Source organism: Scardinius erythrophthalmus (assembly GCF_964197995.2).
Source record: "Scardinius erythrophthalmus genome assembly, chromosome: 8".
Classification (NCBI taxonomy): domain Eukaryota; kingdom Metazoa; phylum Chordata; class Actinopteri; order Cypriniformes; family Leuciscidae; genus Scardinius; species Scardinius erythrophthalmus.
Window position 1 is genome coordinate 37,084,401 of NC_138228.1, and position 23,926 is coordinate 37,108,326.

The window sequence follows — 23,926 nt, forward strand, 5'->3', positions numbered from 1 at the left end:
GATATGGTAAGAGAGGTGCTGGATCAGTCAGCGGCGGATAAACTGAAAACCATACCACTTTCCAATGATAACTTAGCTCGGCGGATTGAAGACATGTCTGGTAACATAAAACAACAGACCACAGCCCGCATCCAGGCAAGCCCTTACTACGCCTTACAGATGGACGAATCGACAGATATCGCTAACCATGCCATTTTATTGGTTTATGTGAGGCATGTGTGGGACGGTGATTTGCAAGAACAATTTCTCTGCAGCAGAGACCTCCCTACCACTACAAAAGCAGAGGACATTTTTAACACCCTGGACTTGTATTTGAGCTCACTGGGCCTCAGTTGGGAATATTGTGTGGGAATCACCACTGATGGAGCTGCCTCTATGACCGGGAAACATTCCGGTGTGGTGAAGCCAATTCTGGAGAGGGCACCTAATGCGACGTGGAACCACTGCTTTTTGCACCGAGAAGCGCTGGCGGCTAAGAATATGGTACCTTTACTTGATGAAGCTTTAACAAATGTCATCAAAGTGGTGAACCACATAAAACGGAGTGCAAAAAGTAGCTGTTGCTTTTCACATCTGTGTAAAGACCTGGGCTCTGAGCACATGCAGGTGCTGTATCACTCAGAAGTCCGCTGGCTGTCGAGGGGCAAGGTGTTGTCACGCTTTTACGAACTTAAAACAGAAATCGCCACATTCCTCTCAGAGACTAACTCCCCGTATGCAGAACTGTTTGACAACGAAATGTGGCTCGCATGAGTTGCATATCTTGCTGATATTTTTGAGCACCTCAACACATTAAATGTATCGATGCAAGGGAGAGGACACAATATATTTGAACAGTCAGACAAAATTGCTGCGTTCAAGAAAAAGATCTCACTGTGGCTAAATCGTTTATCCAAAGACAGACTGGACATGTTTCCCAACTCTTGCCATGAAGCACAGCAGCTGGACAGTGCGGCCAAAAATAACTTGAAACAAACTTTAAGGGCTCATCTCGCTAAACTTTAAGTTCGGTTTGACGACTACTTCCCAGAGAAACAAACAACCATGGACTGGATACGCGACCCCTTCGGTATCAATGTGGAAAACATCACGTTGCCAAGCAACGAAGAGCATCAGCTGGTGGACCTGTCATGTGACCTGACGCTGAAAAAGAGATTTGGTGAGGTAAGCCTTTCCCACTTCTGGTGCAGCGATGTGATGACTGAGTATCCATCCCTCGCCACTTTAGCAGTCAAAACGATCTTACCATTCAGCACAACCTATTTGTGTGAAAGTGGCTTCTCTACCTTGGTCCAGCTCAAGTCAAAGCAGAGAAACAGGTTGGACACTGAGCATGATCTGAGAGTAGCTCTGTATACTGTCACCCTAGACTTTGAAACTCTTATCAAGAGCAAAGCACATCCCCAATTGTCTCATTAACTTCCACAAATGACCTGGTTAGGTGAAAACTTTATTTTGAGTGATTTTGACATTGATTTTATTCACTTTTGTACATGCAGTTGTCATGGTCCTCCTTAGTTTCTTATTAATTTGCTCATAATGCAGTGAAAATATCTTGTTTTGTGGCCTTATTTATTTTTAGTGATTTTGACATTGATTTTATTCACTTTTGTACATGCAGTTGTCATGGTCCTTCTTAGTTTCTTATTAATTTGCTCTGAATAGAGTAAAAATATCTTGTTATGTGGCCTTATTTATTTAATTAACTTTTGTACATGCGGTTGTCAGGGTCCAGTTACTTATTAATATGCTCTGAAATGCACGTTGCACGGGATAAAATATGCATGTATGTAGGGTTATGTTTTTAAAAAGATGATATATGAGTGTTTTCAACAGTTATTTTTGAAAAATAAATTTTGTTGGTTGAATTCTAAAAAAGTGGGTCGCGACTTAATGACCATGGGAAAATGTGGGTCCCAGGCTGGAACCAGTTGAGAACCCCTGGTGTACATTACAGTCTCCAGTCTAACGGCATCCCAGACTTCAACATTTTATGATTCAAAATAGCTGAATAACTAACCATCAGAGATTTCGGTATAGAGATAAAGGTTAGAATCATCATTTTCAGGAATATTACAGCACAATGAGTGCATATTAGCACTGTTTGTTTGTTTTTGGCATCTGATAGAGCTTTTGGACTTGGAAACAGTGATGTCAGACTCACCATCGGACTGAAACACAAATGTTTTAAAGTTAAGTGAAGATGGACATTTTTAATTAGTCAATTTAATTTTTTTACATTGATTTATTTCGTGGAACATATGTGTTTCCATGCATTTTGTTGAGATGTCTTTTCTTGTATAGCCTATTGTATATACATGGTTGATTATTCATGTTGCTTATGTATATACTATTTTTTTGTGTATTCATTGATATTAATCTATAGTTAGCTTTTTCCCCATGTGCATGGAAGTGTATGTATAAAAATGAATATAAAATATGTAATAAACAATTCTTATTTTGTATTTGGTTCAATTTGTTTATTATAATAGAAGTCAAAGGTAACCATAGTAACAACATGAAATTAAATATTTAAAAAAATTAAATTTGGTTCCTGGAGGCACCCAAAGTGGTTCCACACAGTGCCTAATATAAGAGTTCCTCAGGAAACTTGTGTGGTTCCTCAGAGAACCACCCCTTTTTAAAGGGTGCCTAGAGGATCTACAGATGGTTCTGCCGGTGTGGCAAAGTAAAGAACCCCAAAAGGTTCCTCCAGGCACCTTTTATTTTTACAGTGTACTGTAACAGTGAAAGTGTTCAGCAGCGGGAAAGGAATACCTCTGACCACACTGTTTGCATATATGTTTCTGATTCACTAAAATAATCAATTCACAAAAGTCATTGCTTTGGGACTGGAACACACTGGTTGGACTAATTATGATTTTCATGCTAGGATCAGCTAAAAGCTGTTAACCCACTAAATCTTTTTTTAAATGAAACAAGAGAAAACATTTATCTTTTGATTTTCATTTAAGTTTTTGATTTTCTTTAAGTTGTCTTGGGGGTAAAATATGACTGGTACATATTCTTGACAGATTTTGTTAGAATCAATCTTTGAGTTCATTCATTATCAGCATTTATTATTTGATAATCTAATATCATACAAAGTTTTTTTGTTTGCTTGTTTTGTTTTGTTTTTTTACTAAGCAAACTTTTGGAGTGTACTGCTCGGGAAAAATGATAACGTTTAGTTATGGTTGTAACCTTGGTTCTCTGAAGGGAGATAAGTGAAACATCTCACTGTGGGAAAGGCCTCTTGCATGCCCAAAATAGGCCCAAGATAGCCCAAAATAGCATATTTTACAGTCCTTTCAAGCAGAATAATGGGCCTTCTGATGACATATCTCACTCATCTCCCTCAGGGAACCGAAGTTAAAACCATAACCAAACGTTCTCTTTCGGTTGCCTTATTTGACATCTCACTATGGGATATAGAAACACCCAATATTCAGGCATCCCATAATCTATACTCAGGGCACCTAGACTTTGCAGGGTCAAAGCAGGCCCCTCTTTCTTCTTATTATATATATATATATATATATATATATATATATATATATATATATATATATATAATAATTGTCATGAAAGTGAAATTACTGAACCTAAATATACAAGCTTGATAAAAATGCTCATTTTAGAAGAAAATTTCAGATGGCACTTAGAGGCTTTTGCATCTGAAGTCTTCATATTAGGGATGTCAACGATTAATCGACGATCGATTAATTGTCGATAATACATTTAATCGATAGAACTTATCGATCATCGATTAATCAGGTCTTCGTGCGCGGCGCGCTGCTCAACCGCGAAACATGTAAAGCGAGCGCGCCAGAGTTATGTTTGGGACCATTTTACACCTTCATCATCATGTAAGTTTGCGTGTGCATTCGCAGCCTTTTGTTTTGTTCAAATGTAAGTTGTAATACTGTTTATTTTGTGTATGCCTATCTATATCTGATTTATCTCATATTGGATGCATTTGGTTAAGAACACTGTAGTAAAGCGTCAGCTTCAGCGCGCGCAGCTCAAACGGCAGTGCACGACTAATAATGACTATTGGGACTGTAATATTACATAACATTATAAAGAGAACAATACTGTAATAAAACATTGTGAATTATTTGGGTTTAGTTGCCGTGTCGCGTTGCTTCAGGAAGAGCGCGTCCACAACATGAGTAGTTCTGAATGAATGGCACGTAACTTAGTTCAAGTTCACTTGTGCATGAATTTGCGTCATTTTGTGCAGATATAATTTGTAATATTATGTTTATTTTAAATATATCTGATTAATCTCATATAGGATGCGTTTCTTTTAGATAAATAACGTGCTAGCAAAGTGCTCCAGTTTAACGGTTGCAGATTCATTCAGCGCGTGCAGTTGTTCCAGGAAGAGCGCGTCCACAACAGTCACACATTCTAGCGCATATGAGGCGGCGTTGGTGACGCGTTGTATTAGTAGTTATATTTGATTATTAAATAATTAATTTAATTATCAATCACATCGAAACATTTTACAATCCTACTAGCCCTTTATTTATATTTAAAGCCATTCTAATTGATTTGGTGAGGAACATTAGCATTTGCAGACCCTGTCATGCTGTTGGCCACATGCCACTGCAGTTGATGCATATCGCAGTATTAAGGCTAACGATTAATCGATTAATTGATCGTTAATTTAAACGACGATCGATCATGGGAATTTGTGAAAATTGACATCCCTACTTCATATATATATATATATATATATATATATATATATATATATATATATATATATATATATATATATATATATATATGTGTGAAGACTTCAGATGCAAAAGCCTCTAAGTATAAGTGCAATTTTCCTCCCCTGGATATTTTGACAGAGGAGGGTAAAGGGCTTGAACCTCAACTTCCATACATGACAAGCCAGGCTTGATTATCTTGGGCCTAAATGCTGGATTTAGGCACAAGATGACCCTGTAAAAAAAAATGGCATGAACCTAACGTGGAAGTTAACGTGATTCACGTGATCATGGCTGCAGGCAGGTGCGGCAGGTGCGGCGTGCTGGTAGCTGTTTTGTTTTATAATTTTATATTGACCTTAGTTGGGTCGTGTTCAAGTGACAGTGTGGGATTTTATTGTCGGGAGAAAAGAACGACACGCTCTAATGAATTCGCGGAGTGGAGCAAGTACGGGCCTATTCTTCTTAACAACAAAACTGTAGGAAAACATTTCGGATATGGGAAGAACATTGTAGCTGCTACGTTTGTGTTCCCAAGCCTGCTCAGCTCCAGGAAGAAAGGTCAAATTAAGAGACGAGGACAAGCAAACAGAGAAGATTTAATAGTTATATTGTGCCTGCTGTTATCTGGTGATGTTCATCCGTGTCCTGGACCAACCCGTAACAACAATGAGGAGGACAGGAGCGAATTGTGTATTCAGCGTGAAATGCACATGGATACAGCGGCGGCGTGCACTTGTGGATTTTATTTTGACCAGGCAACTCTTGATCTTTTAATGGAATCGAACTTGGCATGTACCGGTGAAGATGGCACAATGGATGGCATGTGGAACGGGGAAACTCCGTCGGTTAGTGGATTTGATGGGACTGAGCAAGGAACCAGACCTGGAGGTAATGAGGCGATTGGTGAAATGTTTGTGCAACATGATCTTGGATCTTTGCGGAAGAACGCGTGCGGGACAAACTTACAAATAGACATCGACGGAGGTATGACACTTCATTTTTCCAAACACTTAATCATGCTAAAGTCATATGGGATATTCGATCAAAACCTAGAGGCTTATTAGGGGGACATCTAAATATAAGAAGTATTGCCTCAAAGACTGATGAGGTGGAGAAACTCCTCACGGACTCAAACTTGGACTTTCTTTGCCTTTCTGAAACCTGGTTAAAGCAAACATCCTCACATGCGGCTTTTGTTTTTCCAGGGTACAATATATTTAGGAAAGACAGAAAGAAAGAAGGTGGAGGGTTACTTGTTTATGTAAAAGATCATATAAAGTGTAAACAAATAGAGATAAGTGAAAAGTTGCAGACAGAAATAGAATGTTTGGCAATCACCATAACCTTATCACCACAAATGTCATTTATATTGGTTGGTATTTATCGACCACCCGCTTCAGATGTTACTTTTTATAACTCATTTAAGGATATTTTAAAGGAAATGCAAAGCCATGGAAAGGAGGTGATTGTTTTAGGAGATTTTAATGTAAACTGGACTGATAAGAAAAGTAGAAAAAAATTGAAAGAAATTACTGGTCAGTATGGTTTTAGTTAGGGATGTCCCGATCCGATCACGTGATCGGAAATCGGGCCCGATCACGTGGTTTCAGACTCGATCGGAATCGGACATTACCTCCCGATTAGGACTCGGATATATATGTATATATATTCTCATAATTTTTTAACACATCTATAGTTATGCGGTGGCACAGAGTTACGCCGGTTTCACACTGCACGCGTTAGCAGAGCGTAAGCAGCGCAGGAGCAGTGTGTATGGTGAGCAGGAGCAGGACACGCGCGTTTTGCTTTCACACTGGCAGCGTTTATCACGCGCGGCTGAACCGCGGGTTGTGTACAGACAGAGTACTCTATAATGGATAAGTTGGCATTGCTTTATTTCGTTTTCAAATACATTAAAGAGAAAAGACTTGTCAAGAAGCTTATTTTATTAATAATTTCATTTATGTAACTTTTGGTTCATCTTTGTTTTTATTGTTCTGGCAACAAGTTTGTTTTTGAACATTTGTTTTCTTTTTAAATTGCTGGTGGTCATTTGATCGACTGTTTAAAACACTATAGATATCATCAGTGCACTTTTTGGATAAAACTGCGGTGTATTTTGGCCATGATCAATGCATTGTCACTTTAATTCAGCGTAAGCGGCGCAGCAAAAATAGACTCGGCGCCGAAACGATCGCGGCACTGCTGCTTCTGCTCTGCTCCTGCTACGCGCTGCCGCGCCGCCTCTGCGTGCGGTGTGAATGCTCTAATCTGTTAACATGGGCGCCGAAAAAAATATGCGCTGCACGCTCTGCTAACGCGTGCAGTGTGAAACCGGCGAGTGCAGTTCCTAAAAGCACATTACTGGCTTTGCAAACACTGTGGCACTTTTATTTTTTTATTTGTTTACATGCCTGCTGGGTATTTTAAGTTGAGGTGCTATTTGTTTATATATTAGACTTTTTATATTTACTGTTGCACTAAGTCCAAAAGTGAAGAATTTATGTTATTCATTACTTGATTGTTCAAGCTACCTCACAGAAGTACTCTGTTTGTTAACAGAGTTGTTGAATGTTAAAATAAGGTGAATTAAATAAAAAATAAGGAACATCCTGGATCTGTTTTCGCTCTTCTTTATTCTTTTTTTTATGTATTATAGAAGTATCGGATCGGGACTCGGTATCGGTAGATACTCAAAATCAAATGACTCGGACTCGGACTCGAGGGCAAAAAAACCTGATCGGGACATCCCTAGTTTTAGTCAGATGATAAATGGACCTACGAGAATAACTCAAACAAGTAAAACCCAAATTGATCTAGTATTTTCTGATAAACCAGAGAGAATTATTGAATCTTTTAACTTTGTTACAGGAATTTCTGATCACAATTTAGTACTCGTTGCCAGAAAGTTAAGTAAGAAAAGGTTTATTTTTAGACAACACAAGAATGATTCTTCCTTTAGGATACCAAAGGAAGACTTGCCCAAATTTGATACAGAATTGAAAAATTCAGACTGGGGTAGGTTAACTAGTATTGAAGAAACTAATTTACCTTGTAAGGCTTTTATAGATACTGTCAACAGTGTTAAGGCTAAATTTATTAAGAAAATAGCTAACAGACATACAAATATAAACCTACCTTGGTTGACAGAACATATTTGGAATCTGATGAAGAAAAGAGACCATCTACTCAAAAAGGCATTAAAATCTGGCATTGATACTGATATGCGTCTCTTTAAAGACTGCCGTAACAAAGTAGTGAATGAACTTAGGAAGGCGAAAGCAGATTTTTTTATTGACCTAATCAAACAGGCTAAAGGAAATAGTCACTTACTCTGGAAACACATTAATAAACCCTCTCGAAAGGAAAATAAAAGTATTAAGTCTTATGAGATGAAGATCAACAATATACTAACACAGGATGTGAATGAAATTGCAATGTCTTTTAATATGTTTTTCAAAGACTCTGTTTATGCGTTGGTTAATCAATTTGGGAGCAGGAAAATTAGTATCATATCTCCAGATGTTACTTATCCTGTTTTTTCTTTAAAAGAGGTCTGTGAACAAGAGGTTATGGATATTTTAAAAGGTTTAAAGTAAGAGCTCAGGATATTTATGGGATGGATTCCTGCTTGATAAAAAGGAATGCTGTAACTTTGTGTTCCTCAGTTACACAGCTGATAAATAAGTCTTTCGGACAAGCTGTGTTCCCAGAGAGTTTAAAAGCTGCAGTTATTACTCCAATATTCAAGGGGGGAGACCATTCTGAATGTAATATCTACAGACCAGTTAGTATCCTTCCAATAATATCTAAGGTAATTGAAAAATTTGTGACTAACCAGTTAATTAACCATTTGAATTTGAGTCACCATTCCTTGAACGAAATGCAGTTTGGGTTTAGACCGAAACATTCAACAGAGACATCTCTCTGCTACTTTGTGGAACAGTTAAAAGGCATGTTAGATAAAGGAGGGGTGGTAGGAGCCATCTTTATAGATTTAAAAAAGGCATTTGACACAGTCAATCATAATGTGCTGTTATCTAAATTATCAACTCATAATGTTTCAGCAAATGCTATTGAATGGATGGCTTCATATTTGGGTAATAGACAACATTGTACAAGAATTAAAGGGACATCCTCCTCATCCTTAGATTGTCCTACTGGTGTTCCACAAGGCTCAGTTTAAGGCCCTCTTTTATTCAGTATTTATATAAATGATCTACCATCTATTTGTCCAGAAGTTAAAATTCAAATGTATGCAGACGACACGGTTATTTATGTTCATGCTAAATCTAAACAGCATGCTGCATCTCTGCTCTCAGGAGCTATGGAGAAAATCGCAGATTGGATGACATATTCCTGTTTGATATTAAATTATTCCAAGACGGTTAGTATGTATTTCTCCATTAGAAGAAGTAGTTGCACTCCTCCTGTGATTAGTATTAAAGGACAAAAGGTACAGGATGTTCAGCAAGTTAAATATTTGGGTGTGTTTATTGATAGTGGTCTAACCTTCAAGAAACATATTACAAAAATTTCTAAAACAGTAAAGTTTAATCTGGCTCATTTCAGATTTATAAGAAATCAAATGAGTACAGATGCAGCAAAACTGTTCATGCATGCCATGATATTGTCATATTTTTCATATTGTAGCACAACCTGGTCTCAAACAAGTCTTACATTAATGCAACCACTTCAGAGTCTGTACAAACAAGCATTGAAAGTCATGGATAAAAAAACTAATTATCATCATTATTGTAATATAGCTAAAAAGCATAAACTGTTGACTTTTGAAAACTTTCTGTTTATGTCAAATGTTGGTTTAGTATATAAGATCATTCATGACTTAGCACCACAATCTCTTAAACAGTTTGTAACAATAAACAGACAGGCTCAAGGTTAACAAGAGCTTCCTCTAGAGGGGACTGCTGTGTTAAGTTTCGGTCCACGACATTTGGACAAAACTGCTTTTCAGTGAAGGCAGCTGGGATGTGGAATTCCCTACCACTGAGTGTCAGAGAATGTAGTACATTCATAAATTTTAAAGGTGGTGTAAAAATATGTTTGAAGGATAATCAGGATTGTAGTCATTGAGACACCGAATGTGGTCAGTATGTTTTTTATTGTGTATGGTAAAATTTTTGTAATGACAATTGTTTGTCTTTGGATTTGGATTATTGATGTTGTTTAATATGGCTTTGGGAGGTTTTGTATATTTTGTAATATTTTGCATGCTATTGGCACCTGCCCAGGGACTGCAGATGTGAATTAGCTTTTAGCTAAATCTGGTACAGTATATATATTGTGCATTGTCCCTGTTAAATAAATAAATAAATAAATAAATAAATAAATAAATAAATAAATAAATAAATAAATAAATAAATAATACATGCAGGGTTAACTGAAAATGTAATTCTCCCACCTGCTTCATTGAGGTCAGAGCAAGCAGTAAAGCTGTCTTGTATGAAACAATCTTCATATCTGCTTCCTCAAAGGTTCAAACGGGGCTTCCTTGAGTGCTTTCAGTACCAAGCACAGATCCCATGCTGGTAAAATAGGTCTGGGAACTGGTCTCAGATGGCGCACACCCTTCAAGAATGTACTTACGATAGAATGCTTACCAACCATTTCACCATTAAATCCCATGTGACATGATGAAATGGCCGCCAGATACACTTTGATCGTAGAGAAGGTCTACCCTTCATCTTGTATCTCCTGAAGGAAGGTAAGAATATCTGGTACTGAGGAAAGGACGGTATCTTTTGCCTTTCCTTTTGCCCCAATGGTATTGCCACTTCCACACATTTTGTGAAAATGTGGGGTGCTAGAGAAAGGCCAAATGGGTGAACCCTAAACTCATGCATCTTACCTTTGATGCCTCAGAAAACCTCAGATATTGTCTGTGCTGGGGATTGATCTGGATGTGAAAATATGCATCATTTAGATCAATTGAGGTGAACCAATCTCAACTCTGTACAGAATGAAGCAGGGATTTGAGTGTCAGCATTCTGAACTTATTTCCTCAGATATCTGTTTAAAACTATGAGGTCCAGAATAAGGCGTATGTCTACTGCTTTCTTTTGAATGAAAAAATACTGTCTGAAGAAAACCTTCTTTGATCCCTCTTCTGGTACCACCTGCTTCTTTGAGAAGGAGAAAATCCTCTCCCAAACTTTTGCATTATCTCTTTGATATCAGCTGTTTCTTTCTGTCCCTCGCAATAAAGGGGGGAAGAGGAAGGGGACGGGGCCGCTGCCGCTTGAGCGCAGGACTTTCAATGCCAGGAGGGAGGTAGTTTTTCCTGGTCATATGGAACTCCCCCTGCAAGGATCTATTTCCCCTCCTCGGGCCCTGCCAAATTGATTGTCCTCCTCCCGCTCCCGCTTCTGTAAAAGCAGGACAACGTGTTGCCTGTGACGTGTTGCCTGTCGTTGCATTGGTTTGAGGGCTCTGCAAGGCATGAACGACCTGAAGGCTTCCCTCTTCTTTGCCTCGAACCGCTGAGCCTTATCCTTTACTGCCATTGTGGACAAATTCAGCCAAAGCACTCTCTGACCAACCAGCAACAGTCCCAGAGTCCCCCCTGTGGACTGTGCCAGGCAGCATGGATAGGCAAAATTAGGTCTGTCAAGGTGCAGATTTCCATCTACAGCTTAGTGACAAGGCCCCTAACATCTCTTCCTCTAACTCAGCGATGTAAACCAAAAGAAGAGTGATCGCGTAGCATGCCCCGTCTGAGCTGTAGATTAATTATCACAGATAATCCAAACGAGGATTTAGATGGCCTGCCAACGAGGCCTCCATTGGCAGCATGTGAGACCAGCCATCTCCTGCATACCCGCCATGTCTAGCGAGGAAAAGCCATACACCGGGACTCTGGATGACAGTGGTCTTTCCCAGTATTTAATCAGATCATCCATGCAACAGCTGAAGGCCAGTCAATGACCAACCGGTTCGCTGCTTGAAGGGCAAGCCTCATGCAGAGTTTTACACCCTGCTGCCATCTGCCATTCGTCTATCCCTGTTGGGTAACCAGGGGATAGACTCCATTTGGGGAACAAACGGATCTTCCTCGTCCTCCTTGCCCTTGTCTGGCAAGTGTCTGTAATATCTGTTTTGGCATGCTCTGGGCCCAGAAATGCCAGGCATACCACATACAGATCCCTAGCTGCAATAGAGAATCCACATCCCTCTGGACAAGTGCAAGAAGGTGCTCTGGACTTAATAGATTTCATAGAAGAAGCCATGTTAAACTGGTAAGTTAACCGTTTATTTATTTTATTTGCTTGGAAAAGCATTTTAGTACATTTCTTGCTTTATTCAGCCTGAAACCCTACGAAAAGTGGTTGCTTGTCTTTTTTGGACAGTTTAGTCTTGCCAAACTAACAAATGTACTGAAAAAGAGCTTGTAGCTTGGATGCTGCAAGTGAAGAGATGTACTGTAGGATGCCATTTTGGGACAGTGCTGCTGGCCTGATAGGCATGATTGCATAGGGCTTCACGGATGGCCAAGTAAGAGGCGTTTCCCATAGTGAGATGTTGACAGAAAGAGTACCACTGATTCCTAATTAACAGTTTTTAGAAGGCCAAACAAAGGGATTGTGCTTTCGCATCGAAACACTGTCTAGGCAACATTACAATTAACTGAAGCTTTGTTATTTATTTTTGCTTATGCCTTTTATTCATCGACTTTTATTCTGCTGTGCGGAACCAAGGAAGAATTGATGATGGAACTGTTTGATCTTCGGCTGACAAATCAGAGGAAAGGGGCGTTTCATTCCCACCCACATGTAGACATCGAATATTCAAGCTGTTTTATACCCGAGAATGAAAAAGGATAAATCAAGCTGAATACTTTTCGTTTTTTTGAAAAAATTAAAAAACGAAAAAGGAACTGTTTTCTCGTTTTTCTACTTTCAATATTAAATAAAAAAACGAATGAGCGCAACCTACATAGACCATAAATAAATAAATGTTTAAAAATCCCTACACGGACCATAAATGAATAAATGTTTAAAAATCAATGTTTAGATCCACAACAAATTATGAATTATTCTTATGTTATACTCCACATGCCAATTAACCAACCCCAAATCAAGTATACCATCGATCCACACTCTGATGATATCCAGATATCATAATTTATCACAGGTTTCAAAATCTTATAAAAACATATGGCTTGTGTTTTGTTTTGTTTTTTGACTGATCAAATAAGCATTTGTCTTTAGCTTGACATGTTTGACTTTTTAATGCCTTGATTAAATCATTGTTGGTCAAGACAGAGGGCATAATTTGTGTGATAACATCAAATTATGACCCAAAAACAACCCTGTTTGGAACCCTGTACCAACCAACCCCGGACTCTCCTATATAAATGTTTGGACGAATATTCAGACAGGTCAAACACTGATCTATCTCACTCAAAGTGACCCAGTTAAAGCAGATCCCCACTTAACTGGACTTTTTTATGAGCTAAACGCATGTTAAAACTTTCTGCATTTTTATTTAGACATTTTTAATATCAAGCCATTACTAAACTGTTAGCTGCTCTCCACAATGTAGGTGATTATTTTTGGTCACATTCATTCACAATGTAGAACAACAGGATATTTGCAGAAGCTCTTCCTGTATTTTCAGGACCAGCAAACCTCAGCATCTAAAATCAGCCCATGCTGCTGTGGACAGTTTTAATGCTCCTTTGCAATGGTTGATTTATGACGCTACTGTGCTCTTTTTCTCAAAACATGAATAGTCCCAAGATTAGACGCTTGTATGTTTCATATATTTCATGCAATTAAATGATGCATGTAATGATATGCCGTTATGTCAGGAAACAGATCTGGTTTAAGCATGTTAGGTGTGTTTTAAAGACAATAGAGTGCTGCAATCTCGTGTAGAGCTGCAGTATCCATCAGCGCGCGCCTACACACTTCACTGCGTTACTGCTGGACACTCACGTGCGGTTGATCACATTACATCACACATACAGTTCACAAAAGTCAAGCCAAAGTAGTGTATTGTCATTTTTTGCCTATTAGACACATGCAATGAGTAAGCGCATACAAAAAAAAGTATAAAATTATAAACACTAAAAATATAAATAAGCATATGGGTTATTTGAAAACACTGAGGTAGATAGTGTAACGCAACGGCTTAAAAAATGGGTAGAATAAAAAGGAAGATCTAAACCAGCTAAAAGTGAGATATGCCTACATTTAAACACATTTTAAAAAGATGTTCTAATGCTCTAATGGTGTAAAAGTTCCATACGATGTGTTTTGATGTAAATAAATCATATTCAGACTTTCAATGCATGTGCCATCAGTCGATTTATGTGCAAGCTTGAGGCTATTTTTTTTTTTTTTTTTTTTTTTTTTTTACAAAATCATTGTTCACATCATTGCCTTGAGCTGAATCTCAAAGACTCGCGTGAGAAATACAGTATTTTAAGACGCTAGTGCAGGCTAGATGAGATGTCTCCTTACCGTCAGAAGCCTGTGCGCTGTGTAATAAAAGTAGAAATATTGCTAAAGATGAGAGTTTAGTGCCCCGCATTCCTCCAGACGTGTGTGTGAAAAAGCACTCTCTTCTCCTCTCTCCAGAGCGCAAAATTCTGCAGCTCAATCTGTGCAAATCTCTCCAGATTCCCGCGACACGACCAGCCATTTGTGTTTGCAGAGGAGATGGCTCGATATAGGTTCTGGACCAGACATCTGCTCAGACCCGTGAGTCAGTGGGACGTGCGGTGGTCACGCCGCTCCAAGTGCCAGAGCAGAGCCGCATTCGTGGAAATGCCCATATAGTCCACCATCACTGCGACACTGGGGAAGCGAGAGAGGTCTGCATTTTGTTATGGCTCACACTCCTCCTTAACGCCCAAAATGTGATCGGATGTCGGAAGGGATGCATGTAATTCTGTCTGTTGTTCAGTGAAGCTGTCTAATGAAAAAGAGCTCGCATGCAGGGAGGCGAAGCTGTAGTTTTGTGCCATGTGCATGCTCTAGTGGTCAATGGAGTATATTACCATTAGATTGGTTTATAATACAACAGTTTCCAATAAAAACGAACAAAACAGAAACATACTTTGAAAACACTTGTGTCTGGTTGACTGCTCTTCTGGTCTATCCTCCTACGAAAAAGGTGTGTTTTCAAGTGTGCTAGTATAGCCAACTATACTTTTTTTTAAACTAAAATTAAGAAAGTATACTTTCAGTCTACGTTTTATGCACTTCTCAGAAATATATGTACTTCTCAGAAATATAATTAAAATTACACTGTATACTTGACTTATACTGACAGAAACGTTTCAGTATATTTGGTCTACTTGTACTAAAAAATTTTATCGATATGTATACATGTTTTTTCCTTTACTTGCGGTCTTTGCACCACTTGTCTACTTAGATCACGTATTTCCTGTATTTGGCCCAAGTGTTCAAGTAGGCGCGAAGACTGCAAGTGTGTGTTGAACGTTTGATTATCCTAAGCAAAAATGCAAGTGTTTACGGAGCTTTATTTTGATTTTCAATACTTTGCATTTTAAAATAAACTTTTAACTGTCAGGCAGTAGTCCCATGTAAAATTGTGGTGCTTCTAATTAGGTTATAAAAAGCAGTTGCAAATGTTGTACAAAATACACATAGCCTACTCATCTTTGCACCAATAAAATGACACTTTAACTATTTGTTTTACTACCAAATTACATGTAATATCTAATTAATTTAACTTACAGTGGAATGTTTTCCTCACTCTCTCACGATTTCGGCGCACACGATTTCCCGAAACTAATGCATGATGGGATATGCTTAGCCTCGAATAAGCATGCGGTAGGCCTACCTCGCTCCGATGGGGTATTTAAGATTTAGTGTGCATTCAGGGCACTGCGCTTTGCCTTTTTCTTGGACACGGGACAGTCTTGCGCAATTACTTCCTGTCGCGTGCACTCGCTCTCAAGTGGCCAAGAACGCAAGTGAGGAGATTGAATGGCCACAAAACATTTTTTGTCACATACAGCAAACATCTCCTCATATCCGCTATAGCTGCCTGTCCCCTGAACACACTGTAAAAAAACACGGTCTCTGCAGACACTACAGGCTTCACAAACGGCAACAAAAACAAACTGGGCTCACCCGCAAAACGAAACACAACAAACAGTGTTCCAGCCAATCACTGGCAAGAAGTATTTGAGGGTGGGGTATGGGGGGTTAGTGCGCATACACATGAAGGGGGTGTGGAGGAGAGAGAAGCATGAAGAGGGAAGTTTGAATTATGGCCGACACACGACCAAAGAGATGACGTTCCGATGAACAAATTGCAAAGAATAGGGACAAGGATAAGGAACGCGCAAAGTACCGAATTTACATCGGAAAAACCTTCGAAAGGTGGCGAGAACTCCGCCGGCAGAAGGGATTCCAATCAGACATTCAGGTTGCTCTGTTTTTGCTGAACAGGTGGGAAAATCCATTTTTCTTTCTAAATTGACGTTCATGTTCGCCAAACCAACACAAGGATGTAATTAGCTAGAACTATGCAGTCATCGTTAACTTTGGTGAATACAACATATATGTTTCTAGCAGCTAGCGATCAATCTCTATTGTAAATGATCAAGCAAATTCACAGTAGGGCGACAATTTGTGTGAATGATTGTTTTCACCCACTATTTGTAATGAATTTGAATGTTCATTTATAGGCTATTGACAACTTTGACTAAATTTGTTTACGATGCCGCCGTTGTTTATGCTCACTGCGAAATGCGAAGCTAACGTTATCTTGCTATTATTGCGTCCTTGTATGGGAGCTATAGTTATAACCTCAGGTGGCGAAACGATTTTTAAGATAATGTTTCTCTTTTTCTGCATTCTGTTCTGCAATATATAAAAGCATTTATCTAACTTGGCGATTGAATGAAGTATCAGTAAAACTCAACTTTGTTTGTAGTGACTACTTTGACTTTCCTTTATGCCGGAAGGGAAGGGAGGAGGAAGGAAACGGGATGAGGAGGAGGGAGGGTCTAGCTAGCCTCCGTTTTGTTTGACAACAATTCGAACGTCAACAAGAAGTTACGCCCCCCGACATTGCTTAGAGCACCTTTAAAAATAGAATTAAGTAGTTAAAGTAGTAGAGTTAACGATTGTGAAGCTTTGATGTGTTGATGGACTCAATCTACTCCATCTATGTTTTGATCATCATAGTATTTGACAAAAATGCTAATTTCTCAACTTTTTGTTTAAAATGTTGCTTTTTTTTATTAAAATTATCCACATTCAAGTGTTGATAAAAAAGGATGCATGAAGCTAGAATAAAATATATATTTTTAAAGTACGGTTAAAGGTATATTTTCAAGTATAAAAAAATAATACTTATTAAATAGGAATATACCCTAGTGAAAAAAATAGTATACTTAAGCACAATTTATTTGTATATACTTTAGTATAACTAAATGTATTTGTTGCCCACTAGAAATTGGAATACTTAAAGTCTGTTAAATTGGAAAAAAAAAACTAATTTTGTACTAAATGTATTTTAGTTGTCCAAAAGCAGTGCTAAGTCCAACTAAAGATGTATTTAATATACTTGTTTGTGCTAAAGTGGAACTATTTTAAATATACTTTAGTACAATTTAAATATACTCTTGTATTTAAGTTTTGAAATGTAGAATTCACTCAGCATAAACTTCAAATGTATTTTGGTGATTTTACAATTGCAATTCAGTTACACTGTGTGTTGAACATTTATTATCAGTATACTGATAACAAACTTTCAGTGCTTTTAAAACACATTACAATGGCATTTCCAAGTGTGCTAATGGCATCATTATAGTGTGCTTCAAATACAATAAAGTAATCTTTATAAATAATGACACAGCTTAAACAATTTGCCTTTTACTGACACACCCAGTATACCAGTAACTCGCATATTCAGAGAACATCAGTGAGACAATGGGAACATATATGTACATTGAACATAGGAACCACTACGGACTGGATTTGAACTCGGATCGCTGTCACACAAGAGCACTTGCTTTACCAGTTGCGCCACCATGTAGATAAACATCATGCAAAACTGGGGTTACCTTGTGTTCTTTCTATACTGTTACAAGTACTACTATAAGCAAACATATTTTTAACCACTACAGGTAAGCAAACTACTATAAGCAAACAGGACAAATTATATGGATTTAATAGTCTAGATGGAAATAGGGGTCCACGCGCACCCCCCGGCTTTTTTTATGCCACCTGATTTTTTTAAATCTTTAAAGTGTCTATTTTCAGAATCTGCCAGGTACCAAGCTGAAATAATGTCCCAAAGGCTTCATTTTTAACCCTTTGCTGCACCCGACCGGAACCCGAAAAAAAAAAAAAAAATATATAGAAAGTGGCATAACATTTGAAGTAAACAACATACAGAGACAAATTAACACATTTTCCCATACAATTCTGACCCCAGGAATTTAATGGAATGGTTATTTTTGACATTTGACAACATATTGACCCTATTTCTGGTCAAAAATAGCAAAAAATGGCCAAAGATGTGTAGAGGATCAACTATATTTTCGTTTTCTCAAGCGCATAGGGTGATTTTTTTTTCACAACCTGTTATTTCGTTATCATTCAAGTGTCTATTTTAAGATTAAATTGGGTACCAAGCTGAAATAATGTCCAAAATGCTTTATTTTTAACCCTTTGCACCAAACCCGAAAAATCTAATGTGATATAAAGTGCCATAACTTCTGATGTAAACAACTCACAGAGACAAATGGACACATTTTTCCATACAATTCTGACCCAGGGAAATTGTTATTTGTTATATTTTACAACATCTTGACCATCTATGGTCAAAAAAAAAAAAAAAAATTGACAACGTTTTTATTATACTAATAGCAGCCTGAAATGGGGTTTATTTTAACCTTTTACTGCACCTATCCCGAACCTGAAGAAATTGACAATACCTTTACTTTTGAAGTAAACAAAACAAAGCAAATTAACTTAAAAAAAAAAAAAAAAAACTACAGAAATAATTCCAAAAAGGTCCAAAAAGTTGACTAACTGCCACTTTGGGAATGTTGGGGCTTTGCAGTTGGCAGTTGGTGGCCGTTGGTTGGTAGCTGCAGATCACCATCTCCCACTGCTCTCTCTTTTGGAACAATTTCAGTAAGTATTTGAAACTATAATTAAGATATACCTTTGTAGTCATAACTAAGTCATAAATAATTTTTCAACAGTTGATACTATAATCACAGGCTTTCGGAAAGCGAGAAGCTATCATATCTGCACAGTATCCGAGATATGAGACTCTGTGAAGCAGCCAGTTCACCATGCCGCATGATGGATATTTGTGAACAGATTCCATTAACATTAGAGGACTTGCCTTTGGATACAATTGGCTATCACCAATACTGCTATAAAAGCTTTACAGGGAAAATAGATTGTTTACAAGTGTCAAAGGCTTCTACATCTGGTGAATCATCATCATTGAAAAAGGACTCTCTGCGCCATGTCAAATCTCTGTCAATTCAATCTGAAGGAGCTCCAAGAAGGTGTTCCTTCTTGTTTCCCAATCAGTGCATTTTCTGTGACAAAGCAAAATCCAAGTTCAAGGGCAAGACTGAAGAGCTTACAACGTTTCAGAGCTGGTAACACAAGGAACCAGCCTGGAAAGTTATTGATCCTAGGGCACAGGAATTAAAGGAAGAGGTTCTTTATCGCAAGGTGCAGGACAAGGACCTTTTTGCAATGGAGGCTTAGTATCATCTATCATACAGAAACAACTTCAACACAGAGTACCAAATCCATGAATGTGGAAGGGAGAGAGCAGAAAAGGCAGCAGACAACATTGACAGCCTGCAGGCCCAGAGGATAGCAGCACATAACAAGTCATATTGTGTGGTAAAGGATTACATTCTTAGGAATGTGATTGAATGCAAAGAGGTTGTCCAGCTAAGACCCATGTGCAACTTGTACATGAAGACATTGGAAAATTAAGGAACGGTTCTCTTTCGAGAACGGTCACTTCGTATTGCATAGCTAATACGCAGTGGGAAACTCCTTTCCTCGAGAATATTCAAGTTAATAATTTAAAACGCAGTGCAGCTGCACAGCGAACACAGCAGAGCGTCTAGCTCGCCCATTGGCTGTGCTGCAGCAACTGCACAACCTATGGCCATGCGCCTCTGACGTGTGACCCAATCCGATGACTTGGCGGCCAACATGTCAGAGCGCGCCTAAATGGGCGTGGCCTATCTATAAAGTCTATAAAGGATGCCCATTCTGGCCAAATAGCAGATTTTCTCTCCTTCAGCGACTCTTCACGTCTCTGACCCCCTCTGAAGCTTTTGCCGTCGAAACAAGCCAGAACAGCTAGAGCAAGCCTTGCATACAGCAGACAGCGCCTTCAATTCACCTCGAAGCCGCTTCTCTTCTGTCGCTGCTCTCCTGAGGCCATCCGGCGAGAAAAACGCTATATCCTTTTACTGCTACTGTTGTGTTCGCCGCTGCGACACTCAGTTCTAAAAGAGTCAAATTTAGTGAAAGTTGTTTCAAATGTCTCGCCCCTCGTGCGGAGCACGCATACACGAGGAAGTTGGGCACTCGGAGTGCGCCACGTGCCTGGGACCCACCCACACTGAAGCTGCACTCTCTGCCGTGGGCTGCTCTCACTGCGAGAGCCTGCCCATCTCAACGCTGCAGATGCAGCTAGCTCTCTTTTGAGACGCCGACACCGCCGCTTTCTCACTCACTTTCTCCATCTCGGTCTACTTTGCCGGTCCTGTTCACTCAAGCAGACCAACGCCCCTCTCCCTTCAACCGGCAGGTACTCATGTATATCAGTTGCCGCCCATCTATGCCCGCCCACTGCTGTTGGCTGGAGATCCAGAGCGGTTCACCCTTCTAAGCCCTGCCGAAACACTTCAGCCCTCGCTGGACGCGCCTTTTCTGCTTCCGGTCAGGCTACATCGGCTCTACATACCATGGCAGTGTTACAGGTATTTCAGGCCAAGCTTCTCCAGGCAATGGATGAGTCTGGCCCGAACCCTGAGGCGTTCCGTGACCTGCGCAGCGCCACAGACCTAGCACTGCGCGCTACAAAGGCTACCGCCCAAGCGATGAACCTCACGGACATCAAGGAGGCGGATAAAACGGCTTTCCTCGATTCACCTATCTCCAGCACCGGTCTCTTTGGCCCGGCTGTGAAAGGGTTTTCTGAGAGATTCACCTAGGCACAGAAATGTTCACAAGCTATGAAGCACTTCCTGCCTAAGCGCTCCAGCTCTGCCTCAAGCCGCCACAAGAGCACGCCGCCTCCTCAGCCAGCGAAACCAGCGCCTCGGGTTTCTCAGCCCTGCCCTGTGGCTGATACCCATCATCGCTCAAGACCAGATAAGCGCTACCCACTGCCCCGGCGCCAAGGCCCGCGACCTTGTGTTGTGTTGAACCCCGAGCCGCCGAAGCCCTCCTAGCCACAGGAGGGAAGAGAGAGGGTCTGAGTCTCGCTCTAGCCGGACCGCCCTCGAAAAGAGCTCATTTAAATCTCGCAGCTCCCTGTTCAGTTCAGGCGGCTGGAGATTTTTATATTGTAGTCAATGGACCCGTTGCACGGCACGCGCCTATACAAACAAACACTGTTTTCACAGCGACCCAAATAAAGCACAAAATGAGTATGTTTCACAGGTAATTGGTCCCCCTTCACTAGGCGGCCACACCTGTTGTCACTCTATCTCTGTGTCAGGCCTGTCACAGCCCAGAAGAGAAAATGTGCACAAATCACAACACAAGGGTATTAGGTCCCCCTATGCTAGGCGGCCCAGCCCCAATGTATATTCAAACCCTAGCAACACGGATTCCCAATAGTGTGCACTAGCATGCTTGAAACATAGATCAAGTATAGCAGTTTGACGTGTCAACTTCTGGTTCGACCAATGGCAGGATGTTGGGGCAGGCCAATGGGGGTCAAGGTTTAGCTTCGGCAGTTACAGTGTTTTCAAGTCATGTCAGAAAGAATGTATTTATGAGATAAAATGCACATGAACATCAGCACAACTTGTAATTATGAGTTTTGGAAACTTTGGATTTTCTTAAGAGTTTCCGATTTAGGTGCGTGGCGGTGAGAAAACATGTCAGAGGCAATGGATGCAGAGTCTGCCCTATAGGCTGCCACAATAGAGACCCTGGTAAGGCCTCAGCCAGTGGGACATCATCTGAGATGAGTGCATATTTCCACTGTCCACTGCGTTGACAGTCTACCAACAGGCTTGCAGGGCTGACTCAGTTAATGGCTGCCATGTCGCTAAGATGTTTTTAGAAAGAGGGAAGAATAAATGAAATTAACTCACATCCTCAAAAATAAAAAAAATATTTTTTGATATAGGCTATGATTATATCATAAAATATTTTAACATGCAAAACCGTTATTTGAATGCAATTAAAAATTAAAATAGGAGAAACTAACTAACACCATAGCTACATGCAACTCTGTGTAATTTAGATTCTTAATGGGTTTTTTAATGGGTTTATTTTTAGGCAGAATTTAGTGGGGGCAAAAAGTTGAGAATGAAAAGAGGACAGAGTCAGAAACAGCAACAGGACATCCAAGGTTTATTCAAGAAGAAACCATGTCAGAGACAGATTTCATGCAGAAAATGTTCGCCGACACACACACACACACACACATTCAATGTTTGTGTTGAGAATGCAGCATGTTAACTGACTAATTAATGCCTATGTGATGTTCTTTATTTATTAGAACAAAACTGTGTGGTCCAATCCATGCAAAATACAAAATGATTTTCAGGCTCTTGTGCAGTGCCACATTTAATACCATCTATATTAGGGCACTGGGCATTGCAAAGATTTTTGAAATTGTGCTTAATTTTCTAAACAAGTATTAGAAAATACTAATACTAATTATTATTGTAAATACTTACTATTATTTACATTGGTCGCTGAAACCAAGGATTGCATTGCATCTACGTCCTGCTGTCTACGTCTAATTTAGCATTTTCTAAATTCTTGGATTCATATCCAGACAAAGATGGGCGGTTGGTTACCGTTTAGTTGTTATATCTTAGTGTGTTTGTTTTGTTAATTCTAGATCTATAGATGCCGTTTGTTTGGCATAATGGAGGCGTCCTGTGACTAGTTTTGTATGTGGCGCTCACAGTATGTGCCATCGCATGAGATGTACATTGCATATGAGTATGCGTGTATTTTTTCTGTGTGTGTCTGTGTTTGAAGGTGCGTATTTTTTTCTTCATTCTAACTTTTTTCAAGGAGGAGCTGGAAGAAACAGGCAGAGACTCCACGGAGGAGCAGATGGATGGAGCATCCGCAATGAAGGGAGGAGTAGCCAGATGGTAACGACCCAGAGCACGGTGATGACGACAGCCAAGGAGTGGGCGTGGTCGACGACTTCAGCGGGACGACAGATGGAGCATAACTCAGGGGATCCCACTGCGATGAAGGAGAGCTGATGTGATCAAGTGACGCCACTGGCACTGGAGACCTGGTCGTAGGCCACGGTGACAAACGTTCAAGGTGACATAAGAGCTACCGAGGCTTGAAACAGAGCCGGTGCGACCAAGGACAAAGGCGAGGTCGGGGGGGAAGGAGGATCCCACTGCAGCCCTAGGGGTGGAGAGCTGGTGGAGCCCAGGGTGGGAGGAGCCACAGTGGAGCTGACAGGTCGACGGGTTGAGGTGGAATGAGAGGATCAGAGGCTGAGCCAAAGGATCCACTTGATCTGACGAGGCTGGTGCAGGCTCTGAGGCTTCACTGTACTGCAGGGCAACTCAGAGGAAGATGAGGGCTGCAGGAGGACAGCTGAGGCAGGGCTGGAGGACTGGCAGTGCTACATAGTGGAGGTGGGAGAGGGAGGTTGGGCGGAATCACAGATAAAAGTTTCCAGTTTATGTAGGACGAAGATTCAGTCTCTGTGTTGGCTGAAACCAGCGATGATGCAGAATGTGAACTTAGATCAGGGTGGGAAGTCGATAAACCAGTCCTCACCAGTGTCAAACTCCACCAAAATTCCCATCGGGACGACTGTTGCTGGCTCACACCCCTGGTCAGACTCACATGGGAACTTTTGTCTGTTGTCACAGGCTCTGTGCTAGCAGCGGGCGGAAGCTCTCCATCTGCGGGGGGCTCAGGCGTTGTCGTCTCCGTGGTGTTGGTGGCCTGTGCTCTGGGTCTGGCTGTTGGACG

General features: G+C 40.1%; 1 protein-coding gene across 1 annotated transcript in view; it reads right to left on the reverse strand.

Annotated features, from left to right (window-relative positions):
• The window catches only part of LOC308695187 (uncharacterized protein), a 57,833-nt gene extending 43,147 nt beyond the window's left edge, over positions 1-14,686 (reverse strand). Inside the window, exon 1 of the mRNA XM_081373216.1 lies at positions 14,216-14,686. Coding sequence (XP_081229342.1) covers positions 14,216-14,396 — 181 coding nt within the window. The 5' untranslated portion in view covers positions 14,397-14,686. The remainder of the gene's footprint in view (positions 1-14,215) is intronic.
• Between the last annotated feature and the right edge of the window lie 9,240 nt (positions 14,687-23,926).